The sequence below is a fragment of the Osmia bicornis genome, chromosome 14 (genome assembly GCF_907164935.1).
Source record: "Osmia bicornis bicornis chromosome 14, iOsmBic2.1, whole genome shotgun sequence".
NCBI lineage: Eukaryota > Metazoa > Arthropoda > Insecta > Hymenoptera > Megachilidae > Osmia > Osmia bicornis.
In genome coordinates this window covers 6,568,054-6,585,737 of record NC_060229.1, presented here as the reverse complement: position 1 = coordinate 6,585,737, position 17,684 = coordinate 6,568,054, and the positions used below count along the sequence as shown (strand labels likewise).

Here is a 17,684-nt window from a genome sequence, read left to right as displayed (position 1 = left end):
AGTATTTTTATTTATGCAAGATACATGTCATGGTGTACACGGTATAAAAATATGAGTAAAAAAAAACCTAACATTATGACTTCTTTGGATGTTTGGCATTTCGTTTGCACTCACTTCCGTCATATCACATATATTTGGATTAACATTCCTCTCGCTTATTTTCTAGGACTTAAACAGGTACTGTCCATACCATCTTTTTGCGGCGTTTGGTGAAAAAAAGTGCCTCGTCGGGCTTAAAAACCAGTCGCTCACGAGAACCGGTAGTAGTCCTAACAAGGGACATTACCCAATCGACACACGCCGATTTTGATGCCCTTTGAGTATGATATAGAACTGAAAAAAATATTTGATACGTATTTTTTTTTATCGGCAATCGTCCATGCTGAAGGGGTGAAAAAAATGAAAAAAATAGATTATTTTTCAATATATTTTTTAAACAAATAAATTTATCAAAAAGGTGGCTACATAGAAAAATTTATTGTTCAAAAACACACAAATTCCATTTTGTATTTTTCGCCTACACCTAATAGTTCCTGAGATATTCAAGAAAATACGTTTTGCAACCCCAACTTTGAGGGCTATTTTCACCCCGTCAGCATGGACGATTGCCGATAAAAAAAATACGTGTCAAATATTTTTTTGAGTTCTATATCATACTCAAAGGGCATCAAAATCGGCGTGTGTCGATTAGGTAATGTCCCTTGTAAGTCGTATGGCCGTTAGTTAAAAATAGAGATTTTAATAGAGCAGAAAATGGCTCAGGTGATGCGAGCGTGAAGGCCGAACTCCGAATTCCACGTCGGTAAAACAGTCAACGCTTCATCGAAAATTAGGCCGGACCAGTTATCGCATTCAACTAACGGCATGCTATGCTACGTCATTTTTCTCATACACCTAAATGACACACGTATGCTACGATAGCTATATTATGTACGTTACAGACAAAGTATAAAATACGATACTGCACACTGCACACTTGACTTAGGAAATGTATGAATGACCTAACTCTTTCAGACAAATGTTATATATACATTTCTTGTAATATAACATAACCAAGAGAAGAATACTCCTACAAATCGAATGCCTAAAGTTAATTTTTGACCGCCCATAAAACCAAAATCAGGATATGTCCCCTGATAGATCTCGACGGGTCCTATCGAATATGCCTAGTCCCAGGTTGCGCAAACGAATAATAAAAAAGTTGAATTTTTGTATTTTTTACTTAAAAGGAAGTTTAAAGTTCCTATTTATAATAGCGGTTGAATGGCGTATAGGTTAAGGCACTCGCTTTTCGACGCGAGACCGGGAGTACGAATCCACGAGGCGCAAAAAAAAATACAAACTTTTTCCTAAGCTCAATCCCATTTCCTTTCTCGATTTAATTAGGTTAGGTTAGATTAGGTTAATTTTTTCAGTTTGCGCAACCTGAGACTAGACTTATTCGGCAGGACACGTCGAGACCTTTCAGAATATATACAGGGTGATTCTCTCGGAGCGCAACACAATAGCCGTGCCGCACAATGGAACCCCTGCTATTCCGTTTCTTGTCTTCGTCTCAGCCATAAACACACACAGAGCAGTCTTGGGTCCGGCGATATGGCCCCTGGGTCTTTTTACCCGTAAACACAGCAGGGTTCCATTGTGCGGGGCGGCTATCGTGTTGCGCTCCGAGAGAATCACACTGTATATACAGTGTGGTCGACAACAGGTGGGCAATATTTTAAGGGGTGACTCCGGGGATCAAAATAAGACGAAAATCAAGAATAACAAAATAGCGTTTACGGCTTTATTTTCCAGTTATTAACGTTTAAAAATTCGAGTAAAGAGCGCCAGAAACTTGCAATCCGCTCAGCGCTGATGACCGAACGTCAGGTCAGCAGGGGTCGGTACAGTCATAACCAAGAATCGAAGCCGAATGCTGCAGTACCGAGAAACAGAATAGCACGAGGTAAGTTTCTACTATTCAACGATTCTTGGTTATGACTGTACCGACCCCTGTTGACCTGACGTTCGGTCGTCGGCGCTGAGCGGATTGCAGGTTTCTGGCACTTATTATTCGAATTTTTAAACACTAATAACTGGAAAACAAAGCCGTAAACGCTATTTCGTTATTCTTGATTTTCGTCTTATTTTGATCCCTAGAACCACCCCTTAAAATATTGCCCACCTGTTGTCGAACACCCTGTATATATTGCCCGATTTTGGGGACGGTGAAACATTCAACTGTACTCAAAATTATTTTATAAACGTTGAAAGAATGTAACGCCTAAAACCGGCAATCTGCATAGCACCGACGATTGAACATCGTATTAGTAGGAGCATGTACAGCCATAGACAACAGTCATTGAATACTCGAGATTACCACTGGGCGATATAGGAGAGGAGCTCCCCTAAAACGCCATCTTGGGCAGGCGCGCCCACGTCAATATAATGTAACGTAATGTAATGTAAGCGCTTACCACGTGGTATAATGTTCTTTCTTATTACAATATGATATAAAGTGCTGACAACTCGTTGCTCAGTATTAAATCCTTTTTTAATCTTGGAAGAAGTGTTATAACGCACACTGTACTCACTGAAATTAATACGAACTTGTCGACCATTATAATTCAGCTGTTATAGTCAGCAGCACGCCATGTTACAATATTGCAGCACAGAGAAGCAGAGCGTTGAGCTTCTAGTACTCAATCACTGTTGGCTATGACTGTACACGCCCCTACTAAGACGACGTTCAATCGTCGGTGCTGTGCGGATTGCCAGTTTTAGGCGCTTCCGACGCGAATCTTTGTTTATAATTATGCAATAATGCTGCGAACGTTATTTTGTCATTCTTGATTTTCGTCATATTTTAACCCCCAGAATGGTCTCCTAAAATTTGTCCCACCTGTCGAATTTATTGTATATTTCATCTCTACATGTATTTAAAAATAAAAAGCAACGAATGTAATTTAAAATACAATAGAACATAATGAAATAAATATATGAAATTAAAGACATCTCAAAGTTTCGGCTTTAGATCTAAATGTCTCTAGTGGTTGATAGACACGAAATTTGAAGAAACAGAGGCGAGGGCGTAAACAGATCTAAATATAAAGCGATATCCTCATTAGCCTTAGTTTCCGAGATAATAATTAAAAATTTTCGGCATAATACATAAAATTTTATTTACACAGACCTAATTAATATAATCGTCTCCGCTTTAGTAGCCGTAGTCGTCAAATGTTAACTAGCCGTTAACACTATAACGATATCGGCTCCCGCATCTGTAGGGTGCCCCATATAAATTCCATTAAAAAAAATCAGTTTTAACTATTTTGGTTGTACTTCCGAGAACTTGTTAAATCTGATTTGGCCGAAACTTTGCAAATAGCTTCATTTCATATAAAAACAAATTTGAATTTCTTCTCGATCCATTTATCATTGAAGCTGGATACATCGAAATAAATTTTGACTTTTAAACCAAGTTTATCATCCAAGGAGACTCTCGAAATTTTAATTCGGTCCTGGCTAAAATATGTAAAAACAATAAAGCTGGAAAAAGATCACGATGTGGATTAAAATGATGATTCGAAAGCACAGTATTCTTCTGTTAACCATAGAGAAACCAAACCAAGAAGAACCCACCAGTTAGAAAATATTACAATAAAAATATATTATTGTTTCTAATCGAAGGAATTTCCAGAAAATTATATATTTTCACCTGTGCTTTGAAGAATAGTGCCGAAGAGTTACTAAAAAAAACGAACGTTTTAGACAAAATTGCTATCTATGACTCGATCATTTTAGTGTTAATAAACGGCATTCATATGAAATTGCAGTAGGAACATAAATAATTTTAATATGAATATGCATTAAATATCGTCAATTCCCTAAAAATTTGATAATCATTTGTGATGTCGAATAATAAAATAATCTCAATTTCAAGAAATGCTGTGTCACGCTTAGTAAGATGTTGCCTACCACTTTACTTGGCAGATAGGGAAGACTCAATTGCGACGTCGTTAGTGAGTACCGTTTACAAAGTATATAAGACCAAGGAGCTGATAGAGTACTGTTAGTTTTGTTGAAACAGTGTTCTACTGCGTGCCGTCTTCAATCAGTACAGATTACTTTCTTTAGATAGCATAGAATGAATAACAAGTGTAATTAAACATATTAAATATCTAAAGACAATTTCTAAAAAGAATCCGTGGATTTATAAAATCCATTAATTTCATTTAATAAGTGGTGAAAATATATGTAATATGTAATAGAAAATCAGTGTAATATACAATTGAGTAACATATTGGGTAAATACAATTCTTTAAAAATTTACTTTGTGCTTTATTTCACATTTTTTAAAATTATTTAAATATTTACAGTGAATAATCAAATTACTTATTAGAAATCTTATTATTAAAAATTATTTATTAAATCTCTATTATTTGAGTTATTACGTATGTTATGTTATTTTATGTTTGAATTATTATGTTACATAATTGTTATGGACAATTGTTAATTAAAAATTATCCACTACAACGCCCGGTTAAGGGGAGCTCGAGGAGGGGGGGGCTGCAGCTATCGATTCCACTATCTAGAGTACCCCGTTCTAAACCTTTCATTAGTATGTCAAAAAATATGTAACAAATTTGTTTTACCGTCGCCATGTTTCTGTACGATTCAGTGTTATTCAATTTTACTTAAAATAAATTTCAATTTTTGAACCATGTTTATCAAACAATGTGGCCTTCTAAAATTTGATAGTCCTTGAACGCTTTATATTAAAATCATGTCCTGATCCAGTATAAAAATCTGCATGCTGCAAAATCATTGAAATTAATTGTACTTGATTTTGAAATTTAATTGCTATATAAACTGGTTGCCGGCTTTTATGCTGTTGTTTGTAGAAACATTAGATAAGTGACGATCGCATACCAATGCATACGCTGCCAGGGACATGCACGTATAGGAAACATTTAATGCAATAGTACCGATAAATTTTAGTGAATATCTCGTAAATTAAATAAGATCGAGCAGGAATTATATATAAAGAAGTTGTTCAAAATGTTGATCCCTACAACATATCTAAAAATCATAAAAATCGGTGAAGTGGACACACTTTTCAATGCCACTGAAATGTATTGCAAATAAAATTAGATAACATTTAATCGTATAGAAAATTCCAGAAAGGAATAATATTGGAGGAGAATCATAAAAAAGACACAGATTTTAATAGTTTAATAATTTAAACAATTTAAAACGATAGTATTTGTTTTCGCAATAGCAATTGTATTAAAAATTTACAAAATTACTGCGAATTACAAGTTTTGAAATATTTAGATCATCATCATAGAATGACGAAAATTCATTAAATTAGTATCGTGAAAAATCGTCAAATCATTGTCAGGAAAAAATCATTAAATTATCGTTATCTAGTATGAACAAATCATCAAGTCACTATTATGAAAAATTGTTAAGTCACTCTTGTAATAAAAGTCATTAAATCATCATTATGATAAGTACTCATGATATAATGATAATTCAACTCTTATCATAAATCTTCAGAAACTGCAAAATCAAGTGGATAAAATCAAAATGGCGAGCTACTTTGAAATTCTACTCTCTATCACAGTGATACTTATCGCATTCTACTATTATGCTGTATCAAACTTTGATTTTTGGAAGAAACGTGGCGTAGTTGGACCAACGCCGATACCATTCTTTGGAAACACTATGGATTTAATATTTACTAACATATCATTACGTCATTATATACAAACCACGTACGATCAATATAAAAATGAACCAATGATCGGGTTTTATTTAATGAGGAAACCAAGTCTTATATTGAATGATCCAGAACTTATCAAAGACGTTCTCATTAGAGATTTCTCAAACTTTGCAGACCGAGGAGCTCTTGTTCATGAGAAGGTATGTATAAATTGTAATTTCTAATGATTGATTCATTATTATAATACTAAAGTACAGCAAGTGATCAAATTATTAGAGCTACCTGCATAATTGATTTTATTTTTACTTTTCTACTATATTTCTGTATACTTGCATAAGCTAAGTTCAATACCTTTACGTAATTTTAACGGACAATTATCTATTAATTACAAATTATCTCGTGTAAAAGTCTTCGTCTTGTAATTTTTATTTTTATATAAAATCACCTGTTTTTGCACGTAGAATTACTCTGAAATGTTGTAGGACAGAGACAGGTATATTTTAAACAAACAATATCAAAGACAGTTATTAAAATAGTTTCGTTAAAATATAATAGTGTTTTAAAATTTCTTTTAATTGATAGCGATAACTAAGTTAGAAAGTTAGTATTGAAGTAGCAATTATAATTAAATTATATTATTATTGAAAATGTTAATCAGAAATATAATAGGTAATTGACGTTAAGTTTACTATGAAGTACTGGACACAATTATTTATACAGGGTGTCCGATTAGGAGATGATTCTGCAGGCAAAAATGAGCCAAAAAAAGAATAACATTTTTTCCTCCGTGTTTTCGTTTTCGAGAAAATCGGAGTCGAAAATTGACTCGGTACGTGTGCAGTCGGTACATGTCGACTTCGTGCATCTCGCTGTACACTTTTGTTTTGGATCTTATGTGTATCTAGAAACATAGTAATGACCTCGGTTGACAGTTTGTTGTTCTTACTGTCTTATCATCGGTATGATTGTTCAGTATCTAACAGTTTCTCAATATGGCAGCTTATTTCAGTAGTGAGTATACGGATATGTTTCTGGCACTCGGAGCATGCTAGGATACACGCGCGAATCGGAAACGTAATACAAAAATAAAAACGCAAAAGAAAATATATCAATCAGTCGAGCGACTTTAACGCGACCCAAAAAACTCAATCTTTTTTTATACGGAAAAATGACTGGTTGAATAACGCACTTTACGAACCGCGAAATAATTATAATGGAATATAATATAATATAAGAATATATATGAAAATATACGAAGATATGAGGGACAACGCAAAGGACTAGAACACAATATCGTGACTCTGATCGGAATGCGAAAAGAAATACACACGACGGTTACAGAATTCCGTCGATCGCTGGTGCCTGCGGACCAGCCTTCGGCCTAAACTACTTGGCGTGGAGACGGTTCAAACGTCTTTCACCAAGAACGAGTTATTGTTCGCTCAATTTGCTTAGGAAACATACACTTGTAAGAACAGACTTTCTGGAACATTCGACCACGTGTTAGGAAATAATATGAATAAAAGTCTATAAGTGATAAATTGAACACAATTAACTTCTTTATTTCGGCACACAATGCCACCACTTTAATTAAACAAACAAAATTCGTCTTTACCGCGACAGAGCTATCCTTCGCCCTTATCTTTGACGATTCGCGATTAGAAATCTGAACAATCCCTCGTTCACGATAACGGAGGTCCTTTGCCTTTATCGCCTCGATTACTAATGCCGCGAATTCGCTCGCGCATTAGGAACGCTTGGAAGGGGGCCACGCGCATCTGCGGCTACCTTCACGCTCACACACTGATACGCAACGCACGAAGGTTGCGTGGTCGCGGAACGCGTAGGCTAAAGGAACGCTTGAATTTACTAACCATGATGCGAAATATTGACTTTATGCGCCTCTCAAATCGCAGAATGTCGAGCTAGTGGAATCCGAGGATACTTCCGGTTCAGCGAGGTTTTCACCTGCGAATCTCAGATCGACGGGGGCACTGGCTTCACGATTTCAGTCACAATCAAAGGATGAGAAAGTCGCGCACTAAAGGCTGGTTCAGACACGGATATAATTTAGTCGAGTGGGGAGTAGCTACTTGCTACTAAACCGTTTAGTGCATAGAAAAGTGTCCGAACTAGTACAGTTGAGCTTTGAAAATCAAGAGTTCAAGATATATCCCTTGACTAAAGAAATGTGTCCGGACAGGTCTGGCCCAAAGGCTAGTTAGTGGTGGGGGAAGCCTACTCGACCAGCAAAATCCAATGAAACGGATCGACTCGACTAAACCGTTTCACTAAACTACTCGACTAAACTCTAGTGTCCATACACTAAACTACTCGCCACTCGAGTAAACTACTAGCCCTGTCTGAACCAGCCTTTAGTGCTGGTTCCTTTCTCGACTCTCGACTCCTTTTACAGATCGAAATACGTGAATTCAAGAGTAATCGATAACCGTGGATTTGGCGGAATCCGTTAACGTTCTTCCTATCGTACAAGGCGTACTCAAGGAAGAATTTAAGGCTTCCAAGAGCGAGATCACGGCCCTCCAAACTACAATGTAAAAATTGCCAGAGCACAGGCAGAACTGTGTTTTGCCGTGCCTGTGTAGAGCGATCCTTCGAGAGTGCTGAGTCCCAAGATGGAAGGCTACTACAAGATGAAAGGGAAATGCCCGTACTCGACCCCAGTTACGACTTGCTGGATTGCAATCTAAAAACGGTTTTCTCCGGGAGGAGAGCCGTGTGCGAAATCATCCGTTCCACTCGTCGTTGGAGACCAGAGTGTCGATCGCTCGATCGACACTCAGCTCCTTGGATCCAGCGTTCGAAGGAGGGGATACGCGCATGCGCACGCGTACCATTATGACGAAAATAGAAGGGATAGCACGTTCCATGGCTATAGTTCCGATTTCCCATGAAAATTCTATGCTACTTTGTACTATACTATACATATAACGTACGAACGTATGGTTACAGTGTCTCTACCGGTGTATGAATCAGTATGCAGTCGCCGATTCTCTACTGTTTCTATACATGTATACTCTGCAAGGCATATACCGATTGCGATAAATGAAACCTTTCACACTAATAGGAGATATTTCCGTGATATCTCACTTGCAAAAATTTATGCAATTTGTTATTGTTAATAACTATTGTTATAATAAAACCCTTATTCCTTGGTGTTACTTTGCACGGAATGTACCGATCGAGATGAAACCTTTCGCATTTAATAAGAGATACATATTTCCGCGATGATCCCACTTGCAAAAGTGTATGGAACTTGTTATCGTTAAAAACTATTGTTATTGCAATTAACCAATAAGAACGGTAAACCACCATACGGCATCCTACAAATACTGCTCGTTCCATTAAAAAGTGTGAAATAAAATAATTTTTAACAAAAAATACAACCGACTTCGAAATGCACTAAAAAGAATGAAATAATTTCTATTTCCTAATGAAATAATTTCTATTTCATTTATACAAATACCCAACAGCTATTAATAAAACCTATTTACTCGTTAAATAGTGTACTAAATACATTTCAACCTTTTCGGAGGCGGCGCAAAATTAAAAATACCCGTTTTAATGATGCTGCCAATAATGATTTGATAGGTTGCCGACGCCTGAACTAGGATCTTACTAGTAGATGAAAACTTTTTAATTTTGCGCCGCCTCCGAAAAGGTTGAAATGTGTTTAGTGTACTATTTAACGAGTAAATAGGTTTTATTAATAGCTGTCTCGAACAATTTGATATGGATTTTAACGCATACTAGTGCTATTCTTTTACAATCATAGTCTATGAAAACGATACATTTTTATCTGCCCTTCCCCCTTCAAATGAGAGCTTGAGGGTGGATGAATTTGCCACTCCTACAGCCCCGTCGGTGGTAATATAACAGGAGTTTATTGTACTCAACACGGAGAGGGCCCCAAGTGTGACGCTGACTTTTTGATGAGCCTTTGCACAATGATAGAGCTTCAAAAACTGAAGCTAATGATACCCAGTTTTGGGCGTAGACAGTTATTAGTTTATGAGATATTTAATGTTAAAGTTATTACCCTGCTTATGATCGGAAGTATAAAAAATCTCTTCAACAAAGGTCGTGTCGTAACAGATAAGGCGGCGGCTTCCGTTCGGTGGATGTTTTTTGTCGCGAATTCAAATCCTGTTGGTCAGATTTTTTCAACATGTTACAATATTTCACTTTTTCCTTTGTTTTTTTAATAAATGTATTTTTTTGCTATTATAATTGAATAAAAAATATTTTTGAACAATTTTTTCTATTTTTAAACATATTTTGAAACAGCGATGTGATATTCTAGTACCGAAAATAGTGCGAAATAATTTGTAATAGAAAAGAATAATTTTAAGGTTTCGCATTTTTTTATTAAAACTACCATCCCGATTCATGTACAATTTATATGCAAAGCAACAATTAGATAACGTTGTTTAAAAATAGAAAAAATTGTTCAAAAATATTTTTTAATTAATTATAATTGCAGAAAATACACTTATTAAAAAAAAAGGAAAAAGTGAAATATTGTAACATGTTGAAAAAATCTGTCCAACGAGATTTGAACTCGCGACAAAAAACATCCACCTACCAGGACCCAACTTCCGACCATAAACAGGGTAATAACTTTAAGATTAAATATCACATAAACTAATAACCATCTACGCCCAAAACCGGGTATCATTAGCTTCAGTTTTTCAAGCTCTATCATTGTACAAAGGCTCATTAAAAGTTAGCGTCACACTTGGGGCCCTCTCCTTGCAAATTTACATTTACCCCTTTCATACACAAAAATACAAAACATAAATCTGCAACTGGAAATGAATATTTTAAATAGCATTTCAATACACATAAAAACATAATTATTTCAAATTATCCAACCTAATATATTCAAGAAAATAATTTCTAAAATTAATTTGATTCTTTGTTTCAAATACTCTGTCATTCAGTGCTGTAGAAGGGTTAAATATACCATAATGAATTTAACATAATACAATTTTCTTCATTGAATGTTTACAGGTAGAGCCACTCTCAACACATCTCTTCAACTTAGAAGCAGAAAGATGGCGACCATTGAGAGCGAGGCTCTCCCCCATATTTACATCTGGGAAACTGAAAGAAATGTTCTATCTCATAGTCGAATGTTCGCAACATTTGGAAAAATATTTGGCTACAGAGGTTGAAAAAGGAAAGCCTTTGGAATGTCGAGAATTAACAGCAAGATTCATGACTGACGTGATTGGTAGTTGTGCCTTCGGAATTGAAATGAATGCACTAGCAGACGAGAGGAGCGAATTCCGTCAAAAGGGTAGAGACGTCTTCGATGCATCGTCTTTCGAAAACATCTTTCGAAATAAAATGAGAGCATTCTTCCCTAAACTGTACGATTTGCTTGGTGATATAATACCCGAAAGAAGATTCTCCTCATTTTTCACCAAAGCTGTTACAGACACTATAAAATACAGGCAAGAGAATGACATCGTTAGACCAGATTTCATCAACATGCTTATGGAACTTAAAGCGCATCCAGAGAAACTGAACAATATCGGTAAGTATGAAATAATATAAAAATTTTGATTATTAATTATATGAAATTCAATTTCGTTGATTAATTATTATTAACCCTTTGAGTGTTATGGACATAAGCGTCTATCGAAAGCTGTCTGTGTGAACTAAGGAAGCATATATGTTCGAAAATAACTTTCTTGTATTATTTAATTTAACGTACAGGAATAATAATCATAACTTATTTATGCCTTGCGTATTCAATCAACATAGTTCACATTAGCAAAAAAAATATTCCGTCCCCAACGATCGCAACCGCTAGGTACGATCACGGTAACTGCACGTCCACACGGATTGCTCCCGCGAGAAGTATTCAGCACTTTGTCAGTTAACTGACTAATAGCGGAGATCGTATGTTTTTGGCGGAAAAGAAGTTAGCCATGCCCGATCATAACTTTTGAACAGTGCAGTCTGAGTAAATCGAGACCCAAACGGTATGTCATGGATACATCTAATATTAATAACGTTTTGTAGAATTGACGGACTCTTTACTGACTGCGCAAGCATTCGTGTTCTTCCTCGCGGGTTTCGAAACCTCATCGACGACGATTAGCAATGCTCTTTATGAATTAGCCGTAAATCAAGATATACAAAATAAACTACGAGAAGAAATAATGGAGTACTGCTCTAAAGACAAAGGAGAGTTGAAATACGAGACTGTAAAAGAAATGGAATATTTAGATAAAGTATTTAAAGGTAGGTATGAAAGTTTTACAAAATATAAAAAATAACAGTTTGTAATAGTTTTTTAACTACGTATATTCAGTTATGGTATAAATCAGGGACGCTTAAACAAGTTAAATACACGGGCGCTTGAATGCCATCGGCTTTATTGCGGGCATCGTTGTCTCCGCTAGGCGATCGATAATGGCGATTTGGAGTGTACTGTTGGAAGATGGAAAGTACATTAGGGAAAGGAATTCGGGTACGATTGGTTGGAGTTGGTACATCACGCCTCACGCACATGCATTCTAGATTATCACCCGCTATTGGCCGATGTGATCACACACTAATCGCGTCGCCTGACAAAGAAGAAAATAAGACTTGGCGACAAAGCGGGATGGTACGAAGTCAGCGTTGTGGCGAACTTTGAACGCGAGGATCAAACGTGGGGACAGTTCCGTTCCGGTAATGTACTTTCCATCTCTCGGCAGTACATATGTAACGCTGAAGCAGCCTATCCACTCTCAAACGATTGTCGCCTAAAGCCACATACTCACTAGAGCAATCGTGCGTCGGAAGCGTTCGTTCGGGCAAAAATGCTCAAGTGAGTACGAGGCTTACGACGAAAGGAACTATGAACTCGTGACGAGATGGCACTTGGATGATATGTGGATTTAATTGGTCGAATTAAGTAGAACCCACCCCTTCACTAACCCAGTTGCAGGAAATATGACTCGCGCAATTTTGGTATTTGTCAAAGCGGTCACATATACTATTTAGACTCGTATAAAACTAAGGTGTCAGTCGGCGTGTGCGTACTACCCCTGTTATCGCGGTGCCGTCTCGCGAGACATCTTGTGATCGTAGGACAGTGCTGGAAATCAATCGAGCCGAGATCTGTAGTCTCCGGCATCCCCTCGCCATAGATTCTAGGCGTTAGAATGATCGCACGTGCCATCTCGTCACGAGCGGAAGTACCTCGAGCCCGTAACAGTGCACGTGTGCAAATATTTATGCGGGCGCCCGTGCCCGGATTACTACTCGCTGAGTATCCCTGATATTAATGCTTAAATAAACCTTATCAAATATAAAAATTTATCCGTGTAGAAACGTTAAGAATGTACCCACCTGGATCATTACTATTTCGAAATGCAATATCAAACTACACTTTTGATGGCACTAAGGTTTCAATACCAAAAGGTACAACAATCTGGATCCCAGTGTTTGCCTTGCAACGAAATTCTGATATTTATCCAAATCCTGATTCTTTCGATCCGGAAAGGTTCAATGAAGACGCTGTTGCAGCTCGACATCCCATGCACTATTTACCATTCGGTGATGGACCAAGAAATTGCATTGGTAAGTTGAAAAAATTTTTTATTACTATTAGAAATTATAGAATCGTAGAATCTTTTTTCGACAGTCAACCACTTTAAATAAAAACAGAAATGAAAGTTTTTATCTATTCAAATAATTAATTATATAAAGTCCGTCAAAAGTCCCGGAACGGTGAAACATCTTGGAAACGAATCATTTTTTTGTTAATGAATCAGACAAAAGTTTGTTTTAAAAATGCTATCAGAAGGTTTTATCCGTTTGATCTTGAGAGAAGGGGGAAAGATCACGTCAAGGCCAGCATGATTTTTTAAAATGAAACACCCCATTTTTGGTCATACAGTGTTAAAGGCGACTGCGAGACTTTTTCAAACCCCTATTGCGAACTTTTTCTTATGAAAATTGTCTAAGTTATGAGCTATCAAAGATATAGTCCCGCTAGTGTTAGCATTATTAAGGGTAGACCAAGTGAAGATTGCATGATCGTACTTCACATCTCTTTTCGTGTGAGGAAGGGGGTTGAGGGTGTGCAGTGTGGTGTTGATGTGTGCATATGAGTTTAATGTAAGTTCTTTCGCCTCTCACCTTAATTACTTATTTATTAGCCAACTCGTATCTAAAAGACTGAAAATCTTGGATTCAATCTAAGATAAAAATAACATGTTATTTACAGGTGCACGTTTCGCAATTTATCAAACCAAAATTGGCCTTATTGCAATTCTACGGAATTACAAAGTGGACGTTTGTGAAAAGACAAGCATTCCTTACGAATTTGATCCAGCTGCGTTTTTATTAACACCAAAAAAAGGGATATACTTGAAGTTCACAAAAGTACAAAGTTAATGTAACTTATTTGAAATACTTTAAATTGAAAATATTTTTCGTAAGTCATTACACATTATGGATGTAAAAAACAATATAGAATGAATGTATATTTGTTGCTTAGTGTTGAGCTATCTCTTGTATACTAGATGGTTAATTTAACCTACATGACGGAAAGGCAAATAAATAAATTTTTTAAAGTTTTTCTACAGTATTTTTTTATATTAATAGACCATTTACGTGGATGTCTTTCCAAATTATCCAAAAAAATCGATAATTTGCGTAAATCAAGAGACGAGCGTATAGTTTATTTAAACATTTTAAATATAAAGTAGATGTATTTAAAAATGGATTTAAAGAACAATTTGTTTAACAATTTCCTTACAGTGACATTCAAAGATGTCAGAACGTAGCTCAAGTATGACGGAAAATGAAATACGATCCTCTGAAGGGAAGATAGGAGATCAATATTTCGTAAAACGTTGATATTTTGCAATTGTTCTTTGGTTTTGCGCGAATTACGCAACAAACGTGCCCTGATGGCACCACCGATTTTGGTAGTGAAGCCGACATGTCAACTGTCGAGAGAAGGGCTCAATCACCCTTCCCTTGCTGCTCCTCTTAGTGCTGTAATACGGCAAGGCTGAGCTCGGGACACTGACTGCGCAATGAGTAATGAGGTGTAGTCTTTGATACGAAGCAATCTACTATTACCATCAACGTGCGTTAGACTGTTGCAGTGCAATGTACTTCACATTTTTATACTAAAGTAGAGCAGATGATGTTCGTTATAAAGGCAGAAATTTAAAACCACTTGAAAGCAAAGGGGTATTTAGTCTTATTGGATCTGTAATCTCTGCACTGGTGAAACTTCGAAGTTTCGAACCGCACATACGAAGAGCAAACTATCGTATACACTGTAATCCATCGGTATTCGAACATCTGTATAATTAAAATATATAAAATTAAATGGAAGAGAGTTTTATCGACTACGGCTGTCAATTTTTGTTTTAATTCAAGAAAAAAAAAGAACTAACAGCACGCGGAGTTCCCAAGCGGTCACCCATCCAAGTACTATCCGCGCCGAACTTAGCTTGACTTCGGTGATCGGACGAGAACCGGTAGTAGTCCTAAGTCGTATGGCCGTTAGTTAAAAATAGGGATCTTATTAGAGCAGAAAATAGTTCAGGTGATGCGAGCGTAAAGGCCGAAATCCATATTCCGCGTTGGTAAAACAGTCAACGCTTCATTGAAAATTAGGCCGAACCAGTTATCGCATTTAACTAACGGCATGCTATGTTACGACATTTTTCGCATACACCTAAATGACACACGTATGTTACGATAACTGTATTATACAGAGTGTTCGACAACAGGTGGGCAATATTGTAAGGGGTGATTCTAGGGATCAAAATAAGACGAAAATCAAGAATAACAAAATAGCGTTTACGGCTTTGTTTTCCAGTTATTAACGTTTAAAAATTCGAGTAAAAAGCGCCAGATACCTGCAATCCGCTCAGCACCGACGACCGAACGTCAGGTCAGCAGGGGTCGGTACAATCATAACCAAGAATCGTTGAATAGTAGAAACTTACCTCGTTCTATTCTGTTTCTCGGTACTGTAGTATTCGGCTTCGATTCTTGGTTATGACTGTACCGACCCCTGCTTACCTGACGTTCGGTCGTCGGTGCTGAGCGGATTGCAGGTTTCTGGCGCTGTTTACAAGAATTTTTAAACGTTAGTAACTGGAACACAAAGCCGTAAACGCTATTTCGTTATTCTTGATTTTCGTCTTATTTTGAACCCTAGAATCACCCCTTAAAATATTGCCCACCTGTTGTCGTACACCCTGTATATGTTAGAGACAAAGTATAAAATAAGATACTGTACACATGACCTAGAAAATGTATGAATGACCTAACTCCTTCAGACAAATGTTATATATACATTTTTTGTAATATAACATAACCTAGGGAAGAATATTCCTACAAATCGAAAGTATAAAGTTAGTTTTTGATTGCAGTTCCATGTTTCACCACCCGTAAAACCAAAATTAGGATATATCCCCTGACATACCTCGACGGGTCTTATCGAATGAGCCTAGTCCCAGGTTGTGCAAACGAATAATGAAATAGTTATGACCGGTTGAATTTTTATATTTTTTCTTAAAAGGAAGTTTAAAATTCCTATTTATAATAGCGGTTGAATGGCGTATAGGTTAAGGCACTCTCTTTTCGACAGCGCCACCGGGAGTACGAATCCCCAAGGAACACAAAAAACAAATTTTTTTCCTAAGCTCAATCCCATTTCCTTTCTCGATTTAATTAGGTTAGGTTAAATTAATTTTTTCTATTTGCGCAACCTGAGACTAGGCTCATTTGACAGGACTTGTCGAGATCTTTCGCAATATATATATATATATTGTCCTATTTTGGGGGCGGTGAAATACGGAAGTGTAACCATAATTATTTTATAAACGTTAAAAGAATCGAGCGCCTTAAACCGGCAATCTGCGTAGCACCGACGAGTGAACGTCGTATTAGTAGGAGCATGTACAGCCATACACAAACAGTCACTGATTGCTCTGCTAGAGCTTACCACTGGGCGATATATGCAGGAGGGGAGCCCCCCTGAAACGCCATCTTGGGCAGACGTGCCCACGTAAACCTTCAATGTAATGTAATGTAACGTATTGTAATGTAATGTGAGAGCTTACCACGTGATACAATATTCCTTTTTATTCCAATATGATATAAAGTGCTGACAACTCGTTGCTCAGTATTAAATCCTTTCTTTTAATCTTGGAAGAAGTGTTATAACGCACACCGTACTCATTAACACTAATACGAACTTGTCGACTATAATAATTCAACTATTATAGTCAGCGGCACGTCATATTACAATATTGCAGCACAGATGAGCAGAATAATACTTGTTTTTCTAGTCTTCAACACTGTTGGCTATGACTGTACACGCCCCTACTGACACGACGTTCAAACGTCGATGCTGTGCGGATTGCCGGTTTTAGGCGCTTTCGACGCGAATCTTTGTTTATAATTATGCAATAATGCTGCGAACGTTATTTTGTCATTCTTGATTTTCGTCTTATTTTACCCCCAGAATCGTCTCCTAAAATTTGTCCCACCTGTCGAATTTATTGTATATTTCATCTCTACATGTATTTAAAAATAAAAAGCAACGAATGTAGTTTAAAATACAATAGAACATAATGAAATAAATATAATAAAGTGAAATATGTGAAATTAAAGACATCTCAAGGTTTCGGCTTTAGATCTGAATGTCTCTGGTGATTGATAGACACGAAATTTGAAGAAACAGAGGAGAGGGCATAAACAAATCTAAATATAAAGCGATATCCTCATTAGCCTTAGTTTCCGAGATAATAATTAAAAATTTTCGGCATAATACATAAAATTCTATTTACACAGACCTAACTAATATAATCGTCTCCGCTTTAGTAGCTGTAGTCGTCAAATGTTAACTAGCCGTTAACACTATAACGATATCGGTTTCCGCATCTATTTGGTGCCCCATATAAATTCTATTTTAAAA

The 17,684-nt window shown here is 36.6% G+C and overlaps 1 protein-coding gene and 1 non-coding gene across 4 annotated transcripts; one reads left to right on the top strand and one right to left on the bottom strand.

The window, feature by feature from the left end:
• The first annotated feature begins 4,040 nt into the window (after positions 1-4,040).
• LOC114881004 (cytochrome P450 6a2-like) lies at positions 4,041-15,102 on the top strand. 3 transcript variants are annotated; one of them, XM_046288649.1, is made up of 7 exons: positions 4,041-4,289; positions 5,545-5,910; positions 10,745-11,273; positions 11,765-11,986; positions 13,061-13,312; positions 13,962-14,171; positions 14,498-15,102. In XM_046288649.1, exons 2-6 carry the CDS (start codon positions 5,575-5,577, stop codon positions 14,129-14,131), a joined length of 1,509 nt encoding a protein of 502 aa, XP_046144605.1. In that variant the 5' UTR covers positions 4,041-4,289; positions 5,545-5,574; the 3' UTR covers positions 14,132-14,171; positions 14,498-15,102. The 3 variants fall into 3 exon arrangements, with proteins under 3 accessions (XP_046144605.1, XP_029053436.2, XP_029053433.2); XM_029197603.2 differs by lacking the exon at positions 14,498-15,102 and having other exon boundaries at positions 13,962-14,313; XM_029197600.2 differs by lacking the exons at positions 4,041-4,289; positions 14,498-15,102 and adding an exon at positions 4,503-4,603 and having other exon boundaries at positions 13,962-14,313.
• A 38-nt stretch (positions 15,103-15,140) lies between these two features.
• LOC114881010 lies at positions 15,141-15,261 on the bottom strand. The gene has a single exon (XR_003790198.1). It is a non-coding gene; the product is annotated as a 5S ribosomal RNA (ribosomal RNA).
• Between the last annotated feature and the right edge of the window lie 2,423 nt (positions 15,262-17,684).

What these genes read in the sequence shown, in the direction of transcription:
- LOC114881004 (XM_046288649.1), top strand. Translation starts at nt 5,575, where the DNA reads ATGGCGAGCTACTTTGAAATTCTACTCTCTATCACAGTGATACTTATC. An exon ending in GAGCTCTTGTTCATGAGAAG is followed by an intron (nt 5,911 to 10,744) that starts GTATGTATAAAT and finishes GAATGTTTACAG; the next exon opens with GTAGAGCCACTCTCAACACA. An exon ending in AGAGAAACTGAACAATATCG is followed by an intron (nt 11,274 to 11,764) that starts GTAAGTATGAAA and finishes AACGTTTTGTAG; the next exon opens with AATTGACGGACTCTTTACTG.